General features: G+C 32.5%; 1 protein-coding gene across 1 annotated transcript; it reads left to right on the plus strand.

Annotated features, from left to right (window-relative positions):
• Positions 1-24,331: 24,331 nt before the first annotated feature.
• LOC100242606 (transcription termination factor MTEF18, mitochondrial) lies at positions 24,332-27,127 on the plus strand. The gene is made up of 2 exons (XM_002274149.5): positions 24,332-24,832; positions 24,980-27,127. Exon 2 carries the CDS (start codon positions 25,231-25,233, stop codon positions 26,977-26,979), a length of 1,749 nt encoding a protein of 582 aa, XP_002274185.3. The 5' UTR covers positions 24,332-24,832; positions 24,980-25,230; the 3' UTR covers positions 26,980-27,127.
• Positions 27,128-27,633: the final 506 nt, after the last annotated feature.

A 27,633-nucleotide genomic window follows, 5' to 3' on the forward strand; every position in this document is an offset into this window, starting at 1 on the left:
TAGAATTTATTATGGAATTAAAGGCAAGAGAGTTGAAAATTGATATAAACAAATATATTAGTAATAAGAATGATTTGTTTAATAAATATTGTGATAAAAATGAGTTATTGTCATTAGTTGTGTTAGAAAATCAAATTAGGGAGGATAGAGAAGGTGGAAACGATTTTAAAGTTCGTTTTTTATTACTTGTTTTAAGTGTATTGTTATGTCCAACAATGAAGCTATTTGTTATTCCTTACTACATCTTGTGGAAGACACCGGTTCAATAAAGAAGATGAATTAGGATGAACTTGTCTTATCTTATCTTTTACATGGAATCGAAGAGTTTAAGATGAAGAAATAAAGTGGCATTTTTGGTTGCTTTTTATTTTTTGTTGTAATGTCCTTGTATATAATTTATCTCATTGTGAATTTGGAATTTGTTATATAAGCTTTTGTAAACTAAGTATATGTCCTTCTAAAATATATTTGAAGTTATTCTACCATAAGCATATATTGTTTGAACAAATTTTCCCACTACCATCTACTTGACCTTCTCCTCAAATTGGTACTTGAGGAGATAATGAGGTACTACAGATGAAACGAAGATGGAAAAAACTCGATGGTTATGCAAATCCTAATGTAAGCTATAATAAGCAATTTGATTGAATATTTTATCTTGTTTTTAATGATTTTAAACAGGATATGTCTGATTTGTTCATTAACATATGGTAAGCGAAAATATGGGTCATACAAATGAGGGAGACAATGGCATGGAGCAAAATGAGATGAGAATAGAGAGTGATTCAAATGAGAAAACTAAGAAAGATGACAAAATGGAAATCCCTCCACATAGAGATGTTCTTAAGCAAGTGTTACAATATCTTTTAACTTGTATAAATATTAGTAGTTAACCCTTATATTATCTTGTTATTAATCAATATTCCTATATATCACCAGGATGAGGATGGAAGCTTAATGGATATGGATAAAGCTTTAGAATAATTGAGGACACAAGAATTTGATTTGTGTCATGGTGGGAGTAGTAGTCGTTGTGAAAGTTCTTTTATTGAATTTGAGGTCAAATACACAATCTTTGAGAACTATTACTTATTTCAAGAGAAAAACATTTGAGAGACAATGAAAGGGGAAAATAGAGTAACATAACTTCATGCGAGAGATGTTTGGAAGAAAATGATAAAGAAAAAGAAAATGAAGATTATGTTGACACTTTTTCAATTGACAAGTACTTGATAGAGAACTTGATTGGAAATAAGAAAGACACATCTCTTACATCATCAAAAGTACACCTCGTTTCCAAAGAAAATGTTGATATCTTACCACTTCAAATGAAAAGGTCTAACAATGATAATGGCAAGGTATATATAATCTCGAGGAGTGTATTATTTATTTATTTTTATGACTACTTCTCCAAGACATAATACATATATGTATATTAATGACATTTTCCTTCTTAGGAACCATTATGATCACTATGTGGTCTTCCTAGTCATGTAATGAAAAAACGCACGTCTAAGGAGAGAAAGTCAAGTAGATTTAAGGTATCTCTATTTGTTCAAAATTTAGCGAAGATGGGTAAGTGTATAGAATGTGAATTATAACACAAATACTCCCATAGCATTCTCTTGTTTTTCAAACATAATATTTTTAGCTAATAGTTATCTCTTGTTTTCCATATAGTCAATCCTTACATCCATTTGGGAAGACATGGTGGATTCATAATCACTCATTATACTTGAATCTCTTGTTAGTAATTTTGTTTTCAATAAATCATTGTCAAGAAGGTTTGTAGTGTCCTCAACATTCATAGATATATTTTAATACTTTTATGTAATTTTTTTCATGTGTCTAAAAAATTTTGTATTATACCATTGTTTTAGTGAGCTTCTTGTTGATTTTGATCATGAACATAGAGTTTGAGGGGATTTCAAGTGTTTACATCCTAGACAAAATCTATTAGATGCGGTAAGTATATATTTCATTCATATCAATTTATTACTTCATTATATTTTAGAATTATTATTAAACTTATTATGCACCATGGGTGATAAATCTAGAAGCATTGAAGCTTAATATTTTTAAAAGGCAATTTAGAGGATTCAAAGCATAAGATGCTATCTACTGACAACATTTTCAATAAGCTCATTTCTTCTTGTTATTCAGGTATATATTAAGTATAATATACTAATATTTGTTTTATGTTATATGATTAACAAATGATTTTGTATGAGAATCAAAAACCTATATTTGATAAATAGAAAATGATAATAAATAAATAAATAAATAAATCATAAGTAAATTATCGAATTGGACGATTGTGAGAAGGTTAATAATAATTTGTAATGTTTTATTACATATAACGAACTTAGTGCACATACAGTTTTGACCTTCAATAGAGTTTGATAATATAAGATTTTTCCTCTTTTGCAGTTTTTCATTCCAATGCACGACAATTGTTCGAATCATTGGTATTTATGTATAATTAATTTTCAAAAATGTAATATCCAAATTTTTTATTCATTGCGATCAAAAAGTAGGGATGAGTTTCAATATAATGGATGAAAGTAGAGTATCCTTTCTATTGCACTTTTTTTAATATTATTAACAATAATGATAAACAAGTTCAATTTTATCAAACCCTCTTCAAGCTTGATGAATTAGGGAAAGACGTCTTCTAGTTCCCTATTGATTGACCATCTTGGGTCCCAACTCAAGATAATGGGTAAGTTGTAATATATGACTCACTATAGTATTGTTTATTTCAACTATAATGATTACAACCCTTTACTAACATGCTTTTCATTTCTTCTATGTTTATTAAGTGGGTTTATGGAATCCATGTGATTAAACATATGCAGACATTTGAGATTTTGGATCCCATGAAGGCCTCTAGCATATCAAGTTTGACTCAAATATGTTAGCAAATAGTAATTGATTTAGTGTTATATAAGGGAAACAAAGAGAAAGAAAGGATTTTGGCTCTTGTATGTATAAATACATCCACAAGAGCAATGAGAAGATTATTATTATGAAATTTGTTTTTTTTTCTTTGTCTTTGTCATTTTCATCTCTATATATGGTCATATGATTTCATGGAAAGAAATAGCAACATTGGAATACCATATAGGGTTCATCATAATTACTAGTATATACTAATTGAGAATTCCTCAACTAGTAGAAATGAAGTGGTCGATCGGTAACTAATAAGAAAGGGGACGATGACTTGGTTAGTGAAGAGTACACAACAATCATCCCCAATCGATTATCAATCCACAAGTATTTTTTCCTTCATTCCAACAATTATGCAACATTATCTTTAGGATTAATGATTATCCTAAGTTAGAACAAAAGAAAACACAAGTTTTCATTTTGATCTACCCTAACTTATTCAAATAAGGAATAACAATGACTATGCACATCATTTTCATGTTGAGTGTTGTTTAGGTCCTCACAATGACATTTTTCTCTAACAAGTTCTTCATAATGTTGAATTTGCAGTTCCTACACATTGACACTCCATGGTTATAATTTACATCACCAATTTCATTGCCAATACTTCAACATTATTATAAATAAAAAAAAATCATAATCAAAATGTGTTAATTTGAGAAGGGTACATTTGTCACTACATCAAAATCCATAAACATGTCAGGTAGGTGATTCCAATTATGCTTTGTTCTCATTCCCTGCATTTACACAGTTTAAGTCATATAAATTGAGGTATATTGAGGTTTTATAAAAGTTTATTAAATTATATTAGAAAGTAATCATACATGACTTATAGTAAAAAAGATATCATGTGAACAATTCCATGAAGCCATATGTTTCATTTAAACGTGTCATTAGGAGGACAAATTAGTTTCCTACACCTTAAGTGATTCGACTCATGGTAGCTTAGCTTTAAAGGCGTATCAACAAAATTTATACCTTGAATACTATTACTAAAGTAGCCAAGCTACTATAGCATAGTGGTTCTAGGATCGTTCACTGGGAAGGGTTTTCGCAAACACAAGTGATATTCAAATTAGGAAAATAGGTGATTTTCTTATGGATGTTAGCTTTAAAAGAAGATGTAAATGTTTTAGAAAGATTTAAACTAGTCTAAGCTAACATTAAAGACTAAAATGAAAGGGTGTAAAAACAAGTTTCTTAAAGATAGGATAGCTATGCTCTGGCTCTTATGCAAATTGGAAATCTCAGGATAGGCTCCTCGCGTTGGAGTTGCAACTATGGTGATGCTTGCTTCCCGAACCGGTATGGATTTAGCAAATCAAGTTTTAATCCTTTAAAATGGCAAAATAGATGGTAGTGAATTTCATCAATGGTTATTCACCTTAGACTTCCTTTGAATGGCTCGTAAGAGATAACTAATGGTCTAAAGCCAAAAGCTTACCAAATATTGGCAACTCAAAGTCATTCCAGGTGATAAACTCACCTTTCAATGGCCATTGAAATTGGTTCTAACGGATTAATGCAAAACTTGGAATTGAAAACCTCACCTTCCAATAGCTCGTAGGAGATAACTAATGGATAGAAATCCAAAAGCTTATCAAGTATTGGATGTTGGAAGTTGTCCAAAGGAAATAAAAACCAAACTTTGCATTAATGAACCTTTAATGAAAAATGACTACCTTACCTTCCAGGTGCGAGAAATTTCCATGGGAGTGCATCCAAGCCATCACATAACATCCATACTTTGAGAAACTAAAAGTTTTAGCCAATCATCCTCTGAGGAAAAGCCCTCAGAGGCTGTTTGGCTACTAAGAAAATAAAATAGTAAAGAGAAATGAGAAATGAGAGAGCTCTATATATCACTTAGTGTAAAACGTAACACGCATGTTCTATATCTTCCAAGAGGTGATTTCCACCCCTTATATAGTCTTTACAAAAGCAAAAGCTTGTGATTGGTTAGTTACAAGGATAAGAAAGGAAATTACATCAAAAAATACATAGGAAAATATCTAAAGTGGAGTCGGCAAAAACAGAGGAAAATTCGCACCACGCATGGGCTGTGCGAATTTGGAAGGTGTTGTGCGAAATTTTCGCACAAGCCTGGAGCAGTTGTCTTCTGAAGGCCATATCTTCCTCATTTCAGCTCCAAATCGTACACGGTTTAAATCGTTGGATTCTTGACTTCCTGAGCTTTGAAATGGTATATAGAATGTAGAAAATGGACTTCGAAAAGTGCTTCAAAAGTGCGAAAGAAGACTGCAGCTGCTGTCCTCTGTTTTCTTCACTCTGTTTTCCTCTTCTCCATTGTTCTTTCCTTGCATACTTTGAACGACTTTGGCAAAGGGCTATGGAGCTCCAAAGCTTGGTTATTCATGAATTTGAGCTTCCAAAAGCTTTTCCATAACTTGTCCAAGTAGCTCCTCCATCATTTGGCATGCTTGAATTGATTCATAAGCTGATAAAAACATGTAAACTTGCCACAAAATGGTTAAAACCAATTACTAAGGACCTTAATGAATTAATTGGGTTAAATGAATATGATTACTACTCAAAGGTGCTTAAAACCATTATAATTAGGTCTACAAAATAGCACTTTTTGGTAGTAATCATTAAGTATAATACATTCTAAACCATTATGTTAGTTATAGATGTAACTACAAGTAAATTTTGATGTTTATAAGTAATCCATTAAAGATCTTACATACCATATTGCTATCATTAATATTATGAGGGATCCTAGATTGTGGACACTTTCGAATAGTGTAACCTACTTTTTTACATTGACTACACCATATGTTTTTTTGAATATATGATCCAATTTTGCTTGGATTTCCTTTAGTCTTCACTATATTTGGATCATGAACTTCGTGGGGACTTATGCCTCCATTTGTTGCTAAATTTTTCCTCTATAAATTAATATTACAAAGCTCCTCCACTTTCATCGTTAAGCTTTCAATTTCACTGTGAAGCATAGTAAGAGAGTTTATTGCACATATAACTTAATGAACTGTATCGTACGATGTGAACCAAGTCATTTTCCATCTCATTAACAGGTGGTGATTCCAAATGTGACTTTCCTAACTTTGCCCACCTCTTCAAAATACATAAACTAGAAATCTCTTTCAAATGCTTAACCTTCATAATAACAACCATGTGACAACAAGGGATGTCAATTGACTCAAACATCATGCAAGAGCATTTTAATGTTACTATATCTGGCCCAAATTGGATTTCTAATATAGAGTTCAGGTGTCTAAACTTAAATAATGTGTATAACCAAAATGTATCATTATTTATATGTTCGACCATAAAGAATAACTTTGCATTCTTCATCTCCTTTTGAAATTTGAGAAAGGATTCCTTAATATAGACATTATGGTAGCATGATTTTCAAGGATAGTTAGTTTGGTTGAAAGAAGGGGTGAAGAATTCTTAGACTCAAACTCTACTTTTGTCTCGTTGTGTTGAATTCTTGTTATCACCTTATCAAATCGTTATACAAACTCGTATAGCCTCAAACAAATTTTCAAGAATCAATTTAGATAAGCATTCATACTCTCACACCTTTGTGTGTTCTCACCCCTCTAAGGAAATTTTCCCATAAATATGTCTTTGCCTTTCTTTTTCATTTCACATAAATATCTACAACCCAACAATTCTCATGAAGACCCAAATTTTCAACCATATCATGCCAAGCATGTTTGAAATCTTCGGGATTCTCTCTTATGAACATGCACCTTGCAAATATTGATGTGAAGTCCTCAATATACACATTTGTAAAGGCATTTCATTGGAGATGTCATGCACACAAGCAATGACACATATCATGAAGGATTTTTTTTATCACCTTACGCATTGTTTTATTCTCATCGATTACAACATAAATGGGCTTCATGTTCATCATTAATATAAGAAACATCTCCAACACCTATTCATATGTACCAATATTTTCATCTATTAATAGTGCACAATCAAAAACTATAGTTTGGTGGTGATACTTAACATGAACCAACATGACTAATGACTTCTTATATGCATTGGTTTGATATGTTATATCAAATGTCAACACATCTCTAAAACACATATAATCCAATCTAGATGTAGAATCAGCCCAAAACAAGTTTGATAGCCGACTTTCTTCATCAACATTGAATTTATAGTAATAATTAAAAAAATATATGTTTCTGTTTTCCTGCACAAGTTAAAGTTGCTTTTACATCATCATCGTTAATTCAATTTTATGCATTGCATCAACATGATTGTGTATATCTTTTGGTGTGCAACTAACATGTTCATGTCGTTCTAACACCATATAATCCATAATTTGGCAAGTTTTAACACCAACTTTACGCATTACATTAACTTGAGCCTTATCCAAATTACTTATTGCCCGATGAGATCGAAGGAATTGTGTGTCGATTGCATCGACCAAAAGATGATGATGATCTCCCTTAAACTCTTTAACAGACCACTTTTCCAGTTTTCTATTGAAACCAATACAAAAAGGAGCTTGACAACCAACTTTAGCCAATGATCATGGGTCATGTTGTCGATTCTTATTTTAAGAAAAACTTTGTCAATCAATGTCCTTCCCTAGAACATACCCACTTTCGAGAAATGATATGTCCATTTTTGTCCTGCTTTAAATCAACTTTTTGAACACTAAATCATTTTAGTCAATGATCATTTTTTTCCTATCAACCAACATGTTTTAAAATTCTTCTACTTTATCTTTTGTTGTAATCCGTGCAACAATTTATGGTGAAAATTAATTAGAAAAACAAGAAAGAAGAACACACAGATTTAACGTGGTTCGGCAAATTGCCTACATCCACGGGAATAGGGAAAAAGAGGATTTTCACTATGTTAAAATTAGGGTTACATAAAAAGGTATTTATATTAACCCTTAGGAATAAAAATTCTAAAAATACCCCTGAACTATCCCCTAACCTATTGTTCGCCCCATAACAAATATGAGCCACATACTACAACAATCTCCACCTTGGAAAATATTCACTCCCCCCTTAGGAGACAAGAAACATAGCTTATAACTCCACCTAGGACAATAGGTTGGGGTATATTCCATCTAGCAACTGGAGACATTAGTCAAGTTCAAGCAATGCTTGAACTTTTCTATGGTAATAGGCTTTGTCAACATGTCTGTTGCGTTCTTAGAGGTGTGAACCTTCTCAAGTAACAGTTCAGTAGAAGAAACCAATTCCCTGATTTTGTGAAACCTCACATCTATGTGTTTGGTCCTTGCATGATACACCTAGTTCTTTGCCAAATAAATGGCACTCTGACTGTCACAATATAATTGAACTCCACTTTGCTGAATACCCAACTCCTTAACCAAACCTGTAAGCCATAATGATTCCTTTGTAGCCTTAGCTATTGCCATATATTCTAACTCAGTATTAGATAGTGCAACTAAAGACTATATCATAGACTTCCAACAAATAGGTCCCCCACCAAGAGTGAATACATAACCTGTGGTAGACCTCTTGTCATCCAAGTCTCCTGCATGGTTTGCATCAACATATTCTCTAACTGAAGGATCACTCTGTTGTTTGTCGAACATGATGCCATAGTCTGTAGTACCCCTTAAGTATCTAAAAATCCACTTGACTGCATCTCAATTCATTCTTCCTGGATTTGATAGAAGCTTTCTTACCACACTAACAGCATGCGCCAAATCTGGCCTTGTACAAACCATAGCATACATCAAGCATCCCACTGCACTTGCATATGGAACCTTTGACATGTCTTTCACTTCATCATCTGTCTTTGGACATTGATTAGTAAACAACTTAAAATGATTTTCCAAAGGTGTATTTACTAGTTTTGCATCATTCATGTTGAACCTCTCTAATACTCTCTTAACATAGCTATACTGAGATAACCATAATCTTCCTGAAGCTCTATCCCTATGAATCTCCATTCCAAGAATCTTCTTGGCTGCACCTAAGTCCTTCATGTCAAACCCCTTACTCAACAAGGACTTCAACTTATTGACCTCAACCATACTCTTTGCAGCAATTAACATGTCATCCACATAGAGTAATAGAAAAATAAATGATGAATCATCATCTAGGCTCTTTACATAAACACAACAATCATACTCACATCCCTTGTGGCCAATCCTGATCATGTAGGAGTCAAAACACTTGTACCACTGCCTTGGAGACTGCTTCAACCCATAAAGTGATTTCCTCAATTTACAGACCAGGTGCTCTTGTCCAGGTTGAATAAACCCTTCTAGTTATACCATATAGACCAACTCCTCCAAATCACCAAGAAGAAAAGTTGTCTTTACATCCATTTGCTCTAACTGCATGTCAAAATGTGCTACTAAACCCAACATTATCTTGATGAAAGTGTGTATAACCACGAGGGAGAAGATCTCATCATAATTAACCCCTTTCCTCTATGAGTAACCTTTTGCTACTAAACGAGCTTTGAACTTTTCACCCTCTTTTTCTGAAACTACTTCTTTCTTCTTGTACACCCATTTGCATCCTATTGCTCTCTTCCCCTCTAGAAGCTCCACCAAATCCCATGTCTGGTTCTTATGCAAAGACTGGATCTTTTCCACCATAGCACCCATCCATCTACTTTTCTCTTGACTGTGTATTGCCTCTTGAAAAGTAGTAGGATCCCCGCTACTAGTAATCAATGCATAAGAAACCAAATCTTTAAAACCATACCTGATAGGTGGCTTAATAGTGTGTCTAGGTCTATCCATGGCTATACTGTGATGCTACTAATCTTCTGAACTAGACTTCCCTGCATTCCAAGCATGATCCTCTATATCGTGAGTCTCTAATTCCACTTGTTTCAACTGCTCATTACTGCTGCAACTTTCTGGTTCCTGTTTCTCTCCTTTCTAAGTACACTATAACATGGGTTTCTCATCAAAAACCACATCTCTACTGATCACCACCTTGTTTGCCTTTGGATCGTAGAGCTTGAAGCATTTCACCCCTTATTGATATCCCAGAAAGATACACTATCTAGACTTGGCATCAAGCTTTGATCTCTCCTCATTAGAAACGTGCACATAGGTTGGGCACCTAAATTCTCTCAAACCAGAGTAATCTACCAGACTGCTTGTCCATACCTCCCCTGCTACTTTCCCGTCTAATGCTGCTCTAGGTGACCTGTTGATCAAGTAACATGCCATGTTGACTGCTTCTACCCAAAATTTCTTTTCAATAGGTGACCTGCATTTAATATGAGACATCGAGCTCTTTCAGCTATTGTTCTATTCATCCTTTCCCCTACAAAATTCTGTTGTGGTGTCTTGCGTACTGTGAAGTGTCTCTTAATCCCATGCTGCTCACACAATTCCATGAACTTTGAATCTGTATACTTAGTACCATTATCTGACCGAAGACATTTTATCTTTCTCCCTGTCTGATTTTCTACTTCAGCTTTCCACAACTTAAACTTGGCAAATGTTTCTGACTTGTGTCGCATGAAGTACACCCAAATCTTTCGTGAGTAATCGTCAATAAAACTCACAAAATACATACTTCCTCCCAAAGATGCTACCCTCATTGGTCCCCAAACGTTTGTATGAACATAGTCAAGAACCCCCTCTGTCTTGTGTGTGGTTGTCTTAAACAACACTTTATTCTGTTTTCCAAAAACACAATACTTGCATAAATCAAGTTTACATGTTTTGATGCCCTTCAATAGATTTCTTTTATGAAGCTCCATCATCCCACACTCACCCATATGCCACAAAACTGTATTGTCAGACTCAGACTCTACGGTTGCCACTCCACCTACAATTGTGGTACCCAACAATTTATAAATATTTCCTGTTAGTTTCTTCTCTTTCATCATTGTCATAGCACCTTTGCTCACCTTCATTACTCCACTTGTAGACTTGAAACTAAACCTGTTACAGTCTAAAGTCCCCAAAGAAATCAGATTCTTCCTTAACTCATGTACATGTCTAACATCACACAACGTTCTAACAACATCATCAAACATTTTAATTATGATATTCCCTATTCCAGCAACTTTACATGAAGCGTCATTACCCATCATAACAAAACCAGAATTTACTGACCTGTATGTGTTAAACCAATATTTATTAGGTGTCATATGATAAGAACATGCTGAGTCTAGGATCCAAGAATATGTAAGATGGTCTAAAGTGGATGAAACTGACAGCATATCACTATCACCACTCTCTGAGTCTTCTTTTGCCACTACATTCGCAGACTTTGATGAACCCTCTTTATTTTCTGATATTGAGCCCCCTTTCTTTTTCTCTCGACAATCTCGTTTCATGTGCCCCTTTTTTCCGCACTTGTAACATTGTATGTCCTTTCTCTTCCTGGATTTAGATCAAGATTTATTGTTACTCGATTCACTCCGGAACTTATTTCTCCCACGTTCCTGATTACTCTTTGCCACAAGCCTTTCACCCCGAGAACTCTCATCATTGGCTTTTTTCATTTGATTGAATCCTAAAAGAACACTCATGATCTCCTCCAAATCAAGAGTTTCTTCCCCCATATCAGAGTTGTAACTAGATTATCATACGTAGAAGAAGCAGGAAGGGAATTCAGTAACATCAACGCCTTGTCTTCGTCTTCGAACTTCACATCAATTCGCTTCAAATCACTAATGACCTGATTGAACACATTGATATGCTAGCTTAAATCTGAACCCTTTGTCATCTTAAGACCATATAAATTCTGCTTAAGATACAACTTGTTCGTCAACGACTTAGACATATACCGACTTTCCAATTTCAACCAGATTGTCGTCGGTGACTCCTCATCCATGACATGGTACATCACGCCATTAGCCAAACAAAGCCTAATCGTTGCCGCAGCCTTCGCTTCTAAATCCTTCCAATCCATGTCATCTATTCCTTTTGGTTGCTTTCCATATAACGCCTTCACCATACCTTGTTGCACTAACATATCTTTAACTCTCATCGGCTATAGGCCAAAATTCCCAGATCCATCAAACTTGACCACATCGAACTTTGTAGAAGAAATCCCAAACATTGAACCTGGTGCTCTGATACCAATTATTGTAATCCGTGCAACGATTTATGGTGAAAAGTAATTGGAAAAAAAAGAAAGAAGAACACGCAAATTTAACGTGGTTCGACAAATTGCCTATTGTTAAAATTCCAAAAAGGGTATTTATATTAACCCTTAGGAATGAAAATTTCAAAAATACCCCTGAACCATCCCCTAACCTATTGTTCGCCCCACAACAAATATGAGCCACATACTACAACACAATTGAATTCTAATTTGCACACTTCTTCACCTGAAATACCATTCAACACTTTTTCATTCAAACTCTATGAATCATGGTTATAACTCTCATCAGTATATGGATCCTCAATGATTTCATCTTCAAGTTTGACTACAAATTCATTGCTTTTTCCTTCGTTTATATGCTATAGTGCCAACTAAAAATTCCAAAATAAAAACATATTATAATTGTCAAAGTTACATTGACGAGGTTGGAATTTATTACACCATTTTTTTTATCTCATAGCCAATAAATTTTGGTCATAAGATGATTATAAACACTGCCTAGAAAATGGAAAAGCATACACCAATTGCATAATACTAGTCAATCGGTATAACTTCATATGGATGTTCTAGTTATACAGTAAGTAGTGATCGCGGTTTAGACTAACCAACACCAATTTGTGGTCTACCGGTGACTGATATTTTGGTGCACATCTTGTGTAGTGTGTAATAGTTGAGTAATGCAATTCAACCGGTAGGAAAAGCGAACGATCGATGGATTGTGTTCCACTCTATTACATTTGCGACAATGGCTAGCAGCTGATGATTTCATTCTCTGGTCAAGAAATTTCCACAATTGATATGTACTGAAAGTTTTGGTTTCATGTAAAAAAGAAAAAAAATTACTATGAATGAATAAATAATATGGTTTTGTAAAGATGGTTCAGATATTTCTTTGGACCTAATATAATTTTTAACAATAAAGTTTACCTTTGAGAATGATTTATTTTCCCATATTGAAGGTTAGAGGTAATTATATTAAAAATAATAATAATATGTTTTTGTTAACATATGTATGGTGAGACCTTAACCTTACCTTAAAAATCAATATTTCAACTTTGAGGTATCTTCATTGCTAGAAATATCTTTGATTTTTTGCATTCATGGGTGTCATTCCAAAACTTATTTTCTCACATTCTCAATCTCCCTTAAAAAATTTCCCTTTGTTGAAACTCGTAACTTATGTACATTGGTTGGTAGGTGAATTAATTAGTTTTTTTAATATTCCAACACATTTACGAAAAAATATATATACACTGATACATTTGGTTGTTGAAATTTACTACTTTTGGTATATTTTGTTAGGTGACATTAATTAGAACAATAATAAAAATGAGAAATTTTGGTTATTTTCATTTGTAATGATAATTTTTAAATTTCATGAAATTATTTTCACTAATATAAGTTAATTTCCAAATAATTTAAATTAACATAATTTGAATTTTACGGAAATTTAAAATACATCAAAGTCTTTCCATTATGAACTATGGAGAATTAAGTAAAATACAAACTTAGAATATCTAATATTATAGAAAATATGGAATTGAGCCTTAAAATAAGTTAAATTGGAACTAATTTCATATAATATAAACTCAAGTATATGGAAATTTAAAATGTGTTAGAGTGTTTCCATGAACAACTATGACAAATTAATTAAAATGCGAATTTAGAATAAATTATGCAAATTAATTTTAATCTCCTATTCCATTTAAGTCACTATGATTGATGGTCAACCAATGTTGGGTTACCAACTGAAACTTGAAGCCCATTCCTTCAACATCACCACCTTTCATACCTACAAAACATACCCTCTACTCAAAATCCCTAGTCATGGCACCCAAATTAGCTTCGGCTGCAAAAGAGAGAGGCAAAGAAAAAAGGCTAGTGGTTGAGGTGCGAAAAAAAATGTGACATTTGATAGAGGTATGTTCACCACCCTAGAGCTGCCACAAAGATTCAATCTACATTTCACCAAGAGAAATGTCATTTCGAGTAGGAACATGGATTTTTCATAGTTAGGTTATTTCATATTTGACAACATTTTTTCGAAAATGGGATGGCTACCTATTGTGTCCATCAAAGAGCTTGTTTTTCCTTTTGAAATGCTTCTATTGAAATATAAAATTCAAAGAAAATGAACCCATTACTACAAACATGAGTGGTATAGAAATTAAGTTTGATGTTGGTTAGCTTTACAAGCTTTTAGATGGAAGAAGTAGCCAAAGGTTGATGGTTTCAGACCTAAAAAAGTTGTATAGATGTTGTGTGGCTATGAAAAAACCATTATGACTAATAGACCAATAACTCGAATGTTAACTATGTTGAGTAGGATCTTACAACACATGATTTCTTATATATTTATCCCCAAAAGTAGACATCGGGATGATGTTTCATTCATTAAGGCGTTTTTGGTAGGCAATAATGTAACTGAGAGGAAAATTAACATGAGCTATATCATTTTTTAGCATATGAAAGTTTGTTTGTTGAAGATTTCATCATCCCATAAAGGAAGTTTATCACAGAGATCATGAAATTCTAAAATATTAATTTGTGCTAAGAGAGTGATGAATGAAAGCTTAAGTCTTTTGATACATGCAATCAAGCCTCCATGTGTCGTATGCAATTTGTGCATAAGGCAGATGGTTCCTGGGCAAGGAAGTCTTCTGTGGATCCTATAGAGGATAAGTTGTCTTTAAATGAGGTGTCTTCAGAGGAGGAGAATGACAATCACGATATAGAGGGAGAAGGTACCCAAAACGAAATTGCCACTAATTTATAGAAGGATAATGGGGCAACAATAGAGGTCATGGAGGAACATCCCCATCATACAACTATGAAAGATGTTGAGTCTTTGGATAACCTAAATGTCCAAATCAACTCCATTGGTACACGCTTAGAGAAAATGACTTTAGCAAATGATGGACTATTGAGAGGTTCAAGGAGGATTTCAAAGCTAGTATGCAACTTTTAAGAGGGCCATATGAAAAGATGATGGCATTTCTCAAAGCCTAATTCCCTTGTCATGACCTAGCTTAGCATTGATCTTTTCCTACAACTTGGAGTGATTATATAATCACCTTTCTTTTTTCTTTCTTTTTTCTTCTTTTTTGGACATTATGGAAATGAATGGATAATTTGTATTTAACACTTAGTCTTGTTAGTTATCTGGCTACTAATAAGCCATTAACATATATGGATGATATATTTACCTTCACATTGGGCATAACCCTTTTTATGTTACTTGTTAGTTTGGATTTATGCATTTCATCTACTTTAATTTCAATAATGTTTGCCCATTTCTTCTACTAAATCATTAAATGTTATTTTCTTTACTTAGTTGCTATTAACCTGTTATAAATTATTATTACTTTGCTTTATGCATTACGTGATATCTTGTATTGATTTTCCAAACATCTTCACTTTAGTTTCTTTACTTTCTGTAGTTTATTTTCCTTGGGAAGAAAATGTGGGAAAAGGGAAGAGGTATCGAATTTAAAACCTTGGTAACCACATATGGCTAATCAGGGCAATTGGGCAAGCACAACTTTTTCCCATTTTATTTGTTTTAATTTGTCACTTGAAACTGAAGTTGCAAGATGCTTGTTTTTCTACCCATCTATTAAAGAAGCGCTTACAAGAATGTAAGATTCATTTCTTTCCTAGAAAGATTTAAGTCTTTTTCTGTAAGGTTCAAGTACATATGTTGATCTCTTATTACATTAAAGTACAACTTATATTCAAACTTTCTTTATGTATTAATATGATTTGTACATTGATTTGTTCCAATATGATATAAACGTTTCCAACATGACTCAACATAATTATTTAAAGACTCAGTTAGAGCACTAGATACTTAGATATTAATACTTTGAATCATTGGTGAAGTGCACTACGTGCTTCATCATGCATTTTAGAAAACCCCAATGTTTTCACTTTTTTTTTTTTTTTTTTTTTTTTTTTTTTACTTATTCATTTCTTTCCAAAGTTTGTTTTTTCAAATATTAATAATCATATTTCTAGTATGTTGAATGTTGGGCTCTAGAATATTGGAAGCTTACATGACATCAAAATTAGCAATTAGTCATTGGCCAAATTAGTATTAATGAATTATCATCTAAATAGCAGTGATCATCTACCTCTAGGCTCTGCTTCCTCCAGGCTCTACTTTCCATGCTCACTTCATGATGAGGCTATTATTGCCATATGAAAGCATTATACCCTTTTACAACCTACTTTGTCATTGCTTATTTGTTTTACATTTTCAATTTTTACATATTGTGGGAACCGGCATAAGGACAAATAACTAAAGAAATAGCAATTTCACAAGTAATTCTACTTCATTTGAGTACATTCTAAGTTTTTATTATTTTATCATTTACTATGTAAGGTTATTCTTGTGCATTGCGAGACCATATTCCTATATTAGTAGAGACTGAAATACCAAGCCTACTTTGCTTTGGCCCCAAATTATTCACTAATATATAAAATTCATACTATGTGGGTGTAATACCATGTCTATTGATTGCCAAGTATGAGGGAAATAGATGCTTTCTCAAGCATCGAATTGAAGTTTTCACGTCATATAATAGCTTTATGTCTACATGCGTGTTATTATTGTATTTTTTTTATAGGTAAATTTTTTCCCTAGTGGAACTTGAACCTAGAATTTGATGTCATATAATGTCCCATTTTCCAGATTTATGATAAACCTTTGGACTAGGAATTTGATGAATAGAAAATCCTGGCATATAAATAGTTATTACATTTTAAACATATTTAATTTTTTCTTTATTTGAAATTTTGTTTAATTTAATGTAGTATTTCCTTCATTTGTTTGAAAAAAATGATGTTTTTGGAACTTAAATAATTTTGGAAATATTATGTTGGTTTGTTTTGTTTGAAATGAATTATGATGGCAAAAATAGGATTGAGAAATCACATAGGTAGGCTCCACCATAGTTGAAGGCGATCAACTGGAGAAGGGTATGGGAGGTCTATCTAAGATGAAGAGAGCGGGCTTATGTCCAAACATTATCACATACTCCATTCTTTTAGTAGCTAGTGAAAAATAATTTCTGTAAATATTGATCATTTATATTTTGGCTTTCAATTTTCCTTTTCAACCTATAGTTTTTGACAAGATATATTTAATTTTATTTTTTTCCGTCTTTGTAGAAAGAATAATATAGATGCAAGTCTCATGATACTTTCTTAAGCCAAAAATGACAATGTAGCCCCTAACCTTATTATGTGCAGATGTCTGGTTGGTAAGTTTAATTGGTTTTTCTTTTCAATAGCTTGTATGCATTTTGTCACGCCCCAAGACCCACTCCAAGGGTGTGATGATAATTTCACACCTCAAACCCGAAGGCTTAAAGTGTAACCTAACCCAAACAATTATCTTGTAACTGAAAGTTACCAATTACCAAATACCTGTTCAGAGTAGTGGAACAAAATTCTAAAATCTTCAAAGCTTAACTTTAAAACTAAGCATCCATCAACCAAAATTCATTATCCAAATAGATTGCAAACTCAAACAATTCAAGTGCTAACAAAAAATTTCATAATCTCCAAATCTCAATTTCAAACTATCATAAAAAAAATTTAAAAGTTCAATATCTAAATAGCTTCCAAAAACCAAATAATCCAAATGAACATAAACTTATAAGCTAATAATGTCCAAAAATAACATCCTAAGCAAAATTCCAATGATGACCATTCCCCGACCTAGCCATCACTCTTTACCCGAACTAAGGGTACCTAAAAAATTATCAACAAAGGGGAATGAGCTCAAAGCCCAATAAGGAATATTAATACAATTTCATGGATCAAATAGTTTCAATCATACTTGCAAATAGGAGATTTAGTGTAAAATCATTTTCATAAGAACGTTTGAGTACAAATATGCTAATACATTTTAAGATGTTTAACCAAACATTTTCCTATATATCAAATCATTTCATATCCATTTCAAATCAAATACATTTCAATTGTTTTCATTCTGATTATCAAATAACAAATAGTGCCCATTTAAGTGGGACTTTACGAATAGGTGGCTAGCCTCAAATGTTCCTTTTAAGGTGGACGGAACCAAACACTACTAGTACTAGTAACCTCTAACCAAACCCCTAGAGGTTGGGATCCAAATCAATTACATTTCCCACCACAAAAATGTGAAGATCAACTATTATATCTCATTGACAAATGCCAAAAAGTCAACTATTATATCCCATTGACAAGGGCCACACAAACCAGAGTCAAATTCTTTATTTTATTTATTTCAACTTACAAAAGTAGAAAATTCCTAAGTATTTTGATATAAACAAAATAAATGTTATAACACATTTTTTTCCATACAAAAATATATTTGATCCACGCTTAATATATATGTTGTTTGAAATGTGTAATTGTTAATTTTGCTTTTAAGCATGGATCAAATATATTTTTGTATGGAAAAAAATGTGTTATAACATTTATTTTGTAATTATACACACACATACACACACACACACACACACACACACACACACACACACACACACATATATATATATATATATATATATATATATATATATATATATATATATATATATATATATATATAATTATTTCTTTTGCAAAATCTGTATTAATTTCTTTTACCTCAAAATAAGTCCTCAAAAACTTGGGAGAAAAATAATTATGGAAAATCTACTCTTCACCTAACAAAGTATAAGAGAAATAACCATTACTATTTATCTAAAATTATAGGTTTGACAATCCTAAAATTTTAGGTATTCAAATTAATGTTTTTAATTATGAAAGATAATTTAATCTATTCCTATTTTAGAAAAATTAATAAATTTCTAATTCATATAAAACTTAAATTTTATTTTGAATTTATTTCTTAGGACACAACATAATTTAATTAAACTATAATTTATTCTACTAATTAAATTTTATGCTACTTATTAACTTACACTCATCATTAGTATAATAATATTAATAACTTGTATTTTCTCACTTTCAATTTTTTTTCCACTAAACATAGACTGTATCCTCAACAATTCTCCATTATTGCTAACATAATATATATATATATATATATGAACCACCAAACACCATCCGTACACATTTTCATTTATTATTAATATTACTATATATTTTTTGTCTTTTCACCATTCTCCATCTTCCACAAGCATGCATCTAAAAAATAAAAATAAATAAAATAAATAAAAAACTTCCTCCAATGCACACATTCTCTTTCTTTCTCTCTTTTTTTTTTCCCTAATATTTTCGAATCCCTTAAGCCACATATAACAATACATTTATTTACTCATTTATTTAAAAAAAAAATCATTACTTAGATCTATTCATCTAAGAAATTTTGAATTTCCCTATTTTCATTAATAGAACAATCTATATTCCTAATTTCAATATTTTGACCTAAAAGTTTTAAATAGGTTAACCCTAGCCTAAATCGAAATCTTCCAAAGAAACATTTTGTTTTTTCAAAAACTTAAGATTTCCCAATTTCTAACAATAAAACCACCAATAATCCTAAATTTCCAATATTTTGATATTAAAATGAATTAAAAAAATAAACTAACCCTAATCTAAATTTAAAAAAAAATTCAAAGAATAACTAGCGTGTTCAAAACTAACTAACGAATATAATATATTAATTTAAGTTTAGAATCTTACCTAGAAAAAAAAACTTGAACTCCAACTCTGAATCTCTAACCCTTGAGCCCTACGATCTCCAATTCTCTACTTCTGATTGATAGGGTTTTCTGAATGAAGAAGACAAGAGGAAAAGTCCAATTTATACTTAGGATTTTTAATTGTAAAATGACTCTTTCACCCTTAATGATTTTAATTAATTACTTAATTACTTTATAAATTACTAGTTTGCCCCTAGATTAAATTTTGGGGTGTTACACATTTTCCCTACATGCATGAATCTTTGGATTTTTAGCATCCCAAGGAAATGGATTCTTCCATCATGTTCCATGTGGCATTCTAAATGTGTATATTTCATTAATGACGACTTTTGAAATGATTCTATTTCTATTATGTATTTGGATCACTTTTAGTGTTTATAAGAGAGCTTAATTTTGTTATTATTTTTGTTAATGATTGGAATTATTTGAAATAACAATTTATTTTTTTTGGTTTTTCCATCTAAAAATGGTTTTATGCCCTAAAATGGTGCAGATAAACCCTTCTTTGATTTTTACTTCTTTAGTCAATATCCCCTTAATAATTAAGAAAATTTCCAAAATTACAAAAAGTATCAAATATGTGATGTCCTTATGTCTCACCTAGTTCGAAAGCTTAGACCCATTCTAACTTCATTTTAGTCTAGAGAGTGGTGTCTTCTCATAAATTCCCAATTAATGTTAACATCAATTTCATAAAGCTAATATGGAAAATACAAGATTTTGATAGGTGAATAATAGTTAGCTATTACCCCTTGTTTCAATAGGGATCAAGCATTAATCATTTACTAGATTGAGCTGCTAAAGAATACTTTACCTAAATACTAGGTGTTGGTTTACTAGTTTATCTTAATCTATTCATGAGATACTTTCGGTATGGTTTTTTTTTTCTTTATTTCCTTTTCTTTTCTTTTTAGAAGAGCAAAATGAAATAAGAATAAAATGCAAGCTAATCCAAGAGAGTCAAATGCACTAGATTTTTTTATTATTTTTATTTTTTGTTAAACCAAAATGAGCATGCTACTCCTCTAAATTCTTTGAAGCCGATCACTCCATCAATGAGAAGAAGTATTATTACCTATTAATTTCCAAATACCTCCTTTAGATTTTTAAATTCCTTACTTAGTTGAGAATAGAGTTGTTTCTTGTATGGATTCTATCTACTTACTAATGTTACCCTTCTTTAAGAGAAGTTAGGAATTGAATTCTAACTAGTTCCCACTTTTCCATGAGTTGAATGAAATCATTTTACATTTATGTTATTCATAATATTTTGTAGCTTCCTTTTTGTGACTTTCATCCTCACTCATATTTCTTTGAGCTTTGAAAGAAGTAGTGATGAAGTTTGTTTCTTCCCTATCTTCTAACCTTCCCGAGCTTCCTAATTTGATATAATAGCCTTGGGTTTTCTATGAATTTTGATAATCCATTACCTTTGATATATTGTAAGGCGTGTGCTTATGAAGATTTGAGAAGGCTCGTGCACTTGGTGCATGGCTTTTTCTCTATGTTTCCTTAGAAACCAACTGCCTTAGGTTGTACTTCTTGTCTCAGTTTTGATATTTGCAGGTTTTTTGGGTTTTAGGGTCTTATCCATCCTCATGACATCTTTATATTTTGTCATTGATGTTCATGGTTTTGTTAATTTTGAAGTGCCTTGGAGCTGAGACTTCTTATATTCTCATATCTACTGTTCCATGCACTATTGCTTTGATATGGTGTTGGACTTTGGTTCACCTGATTAACTGCTCCTCTTAGTATTATTTGATTGTTATTGTAAGTATATATGGTCATGGTAATTTCTATTTTACATCTTCGTAATTGGCTTCAATGTTAGTTATTTGAACCAAACAAGTGCATTTCTTACATAATTGAAAATTCAGGATTTCAATTAGCTTATGTCTCTACATCTATAGGTAGCCAACCCAGTGTAATGGTCGACTGGTAACAATAGGTAACATTCAATAACTTAGCAGTACCTAGAGGATGAAAAAAATTCAACTGCTAAAATCGAGCAGTCGACTTGTATGAATACAAACTTTAACAAACACTAGCAATGGTTAGAGGACAAGAAAAAATTTAAACCACTATGCAGTAGAGGTCGACTTGTATTTGTTCTCCATATTTCATAAAGTGGCAATGTTTAGAGGTTGTTGAACATTGAAACCTCTTATAATATGGTCCACGAGTTCCAAATTTTGCAAGTTGTTCATGTATGGTATTGACCCAATGAGTTTTTGTTGAGGCCCCAAAAAATCAAAAACCAAAAATAAAAAAATAAATAAAATAAAAGACTAGGAAGTTACGAAGAATGCGAGGAATCCTTACATTCTATGTACCTTCCCAAATCTCCACTTCTTTGAATTGTAAAAAAACATTTTGGCCCTTATATAGCTTAGATATTGTTTATATAGCCTTATTACACTTAAAGGTTGTGGTATTGATGCCCCAAAAAATCGAGAACCAAAAATACTTAAAAATTAGCAAGGGTATGAAGAATGTGAGGATTCCTCACATTCTTTGTACCCTCTCAAATCTAGACTTCCTTGATTTTTATTCTTTTTTGAAATTGACATCACATGGCTTGGATATTGTGTAAATAGACTAATTACACTTAGGGATTGTGGATTGATGCCCAAAAAAATCGAAATCCAAAAATACTAAAAAATTTGCAAGGCTTTGAAGAATGTGAGGATTTCTCACATTCTACGTATCCTCCAAAATCTCCACTTTTTTTTTCAAAAAAATTATGTCACATGGCTTGAATATTATTTAAATAGGCTAATTATACTTAGGGGTTGTGAAATTGATGTCCAAAAAATTGAAATCCAAAAATAATCCTCACATTCTTCGTACCTTCCCAAATCTTGAATTTTTAAAAATCTTTTTGATGTCACATGACTTGGATATTTTTGTAAATAGACTAATTACACTTAAAGATTGTACAATTGATGCCAAAAAAAAAAAATCTAAATCTAAAAATACTAAAAAATTAGCAAGGGTATGAAGAATGTGAGGATTCCTCACATTCTTATTACCCTCTTAAATCTCCACTTTGAATTTTTTAAAATTTTTTGGCCCTCATATGGTTTAGACATTGTTTATATAGCCTTATTAGACTTAAGGTTGTGGAATTGATGCCCTAAGAAATTGAGAACCAAAAATACTAAAAAATTAGTAAGGATATGAAGAATGTGAGAAATCCTCACATTCTTAGTACCCTCCCACTTCTTTGAATTTTTTTAAAAAAAAATTGGACCTCATATGACTTATATATTGTTTATATAGCCTTATTAGACTTAGAGGTTGTAGAATTGATGCCCTGAAAAATTGAGAATTGAAAATATTAAAAAATTAATAAGGATATGAAAAATATGAGGAATCCTCACATTCTTGTTCCTCCGAAATCTCCACTTCTTCGAATTTTTTAAAATATTTTTAGACTTCATATTATTGTGATATTGTATGCATAGGTTTTAAATCTATGGAAATGATGCAATTAATATTTCCACTTCAAATACTTATTATGTTATTTTTTTATACTTTCAATATTTCATCCAATCTTTTCCACAAATAAATTTAAATTTTAAGAAATAATTTATTAATATAATTTTCAATTAATAATTAGTACCTCACCATTTTAATTTTTAACAATGTATACTTATTTTAATTTATTTAAATTCATTTTCATATGTTTTAAAAAGTGTAATTACACTTACAATGGATTGAAAGAAGACAAGAATGCAATTTCTTTTTTCCATTTGAAATACCAATTATATTGCTCTTCACACTTTTAATATTTCATCCATTTTTTCCCACAAATAATTTCAAATTAAAATAAAATTAAATAATTATACAATTCTGAATTTATAAATTAGTATATCACCATTTTAATTTTTAACAATATATACTTGTTTAAATTTATTTCAAATTTAAATTTATTTTTCTTAAGGTCTTAGGTTTATCATTTTATATTACAAAATAAATTGCAACTTTTCTTTCACAAAATTTTTATTTTTACAAAATATTAAATGTTTTCCAACTTTTATAAAATAATCCCTCAAATTATATAATTAGTTGTTATAAATATCATAAATTTTTGTGTTGGCATGGGATTGTCGACCGGTTGTAACCTGAAAGATGAGTTTTTTTTTTTTGTTTTCTTGTTTTTTTTATTCATCTAACTTTCACATGTGACCCCCCTATTCTTATCGGTCCAAATTGGGTATCAATTCGGTACCTTTCACGTGGTCAAAATTGTCATATATTTATCAATATTTTCTCAACTACCATTTTTTAATAATTATTTTTAAAAATTGTTGCAAATGTTAAAAAAAGCCCATGAATTCGGTACCATATCATTACTACCCTTTCAAATTTTAAAACCGGAACTTGTGGCCAAAACTGGTTTCATTTTGTTCTAAATTGATAAAATGAAAATTATGAAAAAATGCATATGAAATTAAAATCAATTCGATCCATTCTGACGCAATTCAAGCAGTGTCCCCAAGCCATTTGGGCTACTTGGAATCTGATTGAAAACGGGATCGGTGAAGCATTGGGCTAGTTTATACGTTAGGGTTGGGCTTAAATGATTGCCAAGCCCACCCAACTCGATGGCCGATGCCCTGGGTGATTCAGGGTTTAAGCTCTCATCTATTTTCCCTGAAAGCCTAGTGAGTCGACTGCATCAGTGTGAGATGCTCTCAGATTCTTCACAACAGAACCCAATCCCCCAAGCCTTCATCCGATCCTCTGATTTTCTGCAATTTCCGGTGGAACAATGAAAAGCTTGATCCCACAAGTCAATCTAATCATTCCGATTTCTACTTTGTAATACCAGTCTTTATGGGGATACTTGCCTGAATCCTCAAAAGGGTGATCTCTGTCCCTTCTCTCTGAAACGTTTTCCCACTTGAACCTCCAGCGAGCTTTTCTCCAAAGCATCATTCTGTACAAACCCATCTTCTGTTTTGTTAAGGATTCAACCATTTTGCTGTTCTACACCTGCTTATGAGCCAAAGCTGTGGAGCCTCGGTTTCATACATGCACACTTTGAAATATCAACTTGGTATGGCGGTAATCACAAGAAGCTGCAAAAGGGTATGCCTATCTCATTTCTTTGAAATGGTTTCCTGATTTTTTGAAACTTCTTTCTTATTCTTCTTCCTCTTCTCTGAAAATTGTATTTCTTTGGTGTTGTGTTCCTGCTCATCCTTCAAAACCAAATTTATTGCTCATTGCCTGCAGAGTTGATCTCATATATACACCTTGGGTGGCAAGTCGGTAGATTGGTAATTACCCATATCCGCAGAAGGGCATTTCTACAGTTTCCCATTTGAACTACCACAGCTTAGTTCTTGGAAACCTCATTGCTGAACAAACTTATCCTTCTGTTCTTCTGAAATTCAGATTATTTTGCTGTTTTGCACCAGCTCATTATTCAGAACTCCAAAGAGTAATCTCTCGATCGTGTTTGCCCTTCGCTACAACAACTTGGTATGGTGGTAATTGCACAAATCCGGGAAAAGGCGTTACTATCTTATTTCTATGAAATGATTTGTCAATTGAACCACTATGGAGTTGTTCTCAGAAAACCCACTTCTGCACACACCCTGTCTTTTACTCCACTGAGGATTCGATACTTTCACTGTTGTAGACCTGCCAATTACTTGAAACTCGAGTCATCTATCCCTGGAAGGAGAGTCTCTCGGGTGGTTAGAACTGAAGCTCAGGATGTGCTCTTTGATTATCTGCATTGTACTAGGAGCTTCCACTTAACAGATGCTGAACACATGAGCAAGAACTCACCTCATTTTCTTCAGAAATTGCTGTCCAAGGTTGAAAATGAGCAGGATGTTGCTCGGTCCTTATCGAAATTCCTTAGATACAATCCCATTAATGAATTTGAGCCCTTTTTCGAGAGCTTGGGTTTAGCCCCATCTGAGATCTCAGCTCTGCTCCCTCGTAATTTGATGTTTTTGAGTGATGATTGTGTCATGATAGAGAATTACCATGTTCTATGTGATTATGGTATTGCACGGAGTAGCATTGGTAGGATGTATAAGGAGGTGCAAGCCATTTTCAGGTATGAGCTTGGGTTATTGGGTTCAAAGGTTCGAGCATATGAAGGACTAGGTTTGAGTAGATCCACAGTTATTAAGCTTGTTAGTTGCTGCCCCTGGCTTTTGGTTGGTGGCGTTAATAGTCAATTTGTTATGGTTCTTAAGAGGGTAAAGGGACTAGGCTTTGAGAGTGATTGGATTGGTGGATATTTATCGGGTAAAAGCTCATACAATTGGAAAAGAATGCATGATACAATTGATTTTCTTGAGAAAGTGGGATATAGTGAGGAGCAAATGGTGAGTTTATTTAAAACAAATCCTGAACTGCTGTTTGAAGGCTCCGGCAAGAAGTTCTATGTGTTGATTGGACGGTTACTTAAATTGGGTTTCAAAATGAAGGGGGTTTTGTCTTTGTTCTTACAAAACCCTCAAATCTTGTCAAAAAAGTGTGTAAAGAATCTTTGGCAGGCAGTGGGTTTTCTCTTTGAGATAGGAATGAAGGTAGAAGATATTGTAAGTATAGTATCTTCCCATGTGCAACTTCTGTGTTCATGTTCTCTGAAAGGACCCAGAACTGTTTTAAGGAGCTTAAAAGTTGGGAGAGAGGGTTTATGTCAAATTATAAAAGAAGACCCATCTGAGTTGCTAAGTTTGGCTTCAAAATCAAAGATTAATAGCATGGAACATGTAACTTGCCAAAGTCCAAGTAAACATTTAGAAAAAACAACATTCTTGTTGAGGTTAGGATATGTTGAAAACTCGGATGAGATGTTCAAAGCATTGAAACTGTTCAGGGGCAGAGGGGATCAATTACAAGAGAGGTTTGACTGCCTGGTACAAGCTGGTTTGGATTGCAATGTTGTCTCAAACATGATTAAACAAGCTCCATCAGTGCTAAACCAGACTAAATATGTGATTGAGAAGAAGATTGACTGCCTAAGAAATTGCTTAGGTTACCCATTGCAATCTGTTGTGGCATTTCCATCATATTTATGTTACGACATCGAGAGGATCAATCTTAGATTTTCAATGTATGTGTGGCTGAGGGATAAAGGTGCAGCAAAATCCAACTTGTCTTTGAGCACAATCCTTGCATGTTCAGATGCAAGATTTGTGAAGTATTTTGTAGATGTCCACCCAGAAGGGCCTGCCCAATGGGAAAGATTAAGGAAATCATTACCTTGAAGCAAAGAGCTATCCCAATCTTCATTCATATATACATGATGTTTTACCAAAAATGAAACGTTCAGATATAAATAAGCTTATTTGCTAAGAATCTGTTAGCTTGTTTTACTTTTCACTGGATTTATTCATGGATCATTTCATTACATTTTCATTTGCTTTTAACTTTTTGCTTATTTTGGTTGCTTAAGTTGCAGTAAGTGGTAGCTTATATTTTTAAAAGATGTATTTAACTTGCATAGAAATTAAGTTATTATAAGTATTTGAAAGAAGCTTATATTTCATTCTTCTACCACTCAGATCTTTAGGGGGAAAAATCAACTTTTTATAAAACAAAGTACTAAATATCTTAAAAGTCCCTTGCCTCAATCTATTGTTTGGTCTTGAGGGGTAAGATTTACTAGATGTGTGTCATCTAAATTTTGCAACAGTTGGTGAGTGGTTCTTGTCCACACTGGTGCCTGTCATTAGTTGAGGCAACGATTCAATGTCTACTTAGTGGTCACTTGGTGAAGCTTAACTTCCAATTCAATGTGCCATGCCTCTTCTTAATATGCAATTCAAGGTTAATCCTACTCCACTAATACTAGTGGTGCAACTTGGGCGAGTTAGCCCAACCCAACCCAATGTTTGGGCGGGCTTGGACAATCGTTTTTT

The sequence above is a fragment of the Vitis vinifera genome, chromosome 10 (assembly GCF_030704535.1).
Source record: "Vitis vinifera cultivar Pinot Noir 40024 chromosome 10, ASM3070453v1".
Taxonomy (NCBI): domain Eukaryota; kingdom Viridiplantae; phylum Streptophyta; class Magnoliopsida; order Vitales; family Vitaceae; genus Vitis; species Vitis vinifera.

Coding starts and splice junctions, on each gene's coding strand:
- LOC100242606 (XM_002274149.5), top strand. CDS start 25,231: ATGGTGGTAATTGCACAAATCCGGGAAAAGGCGTTACTATCTTATTTC.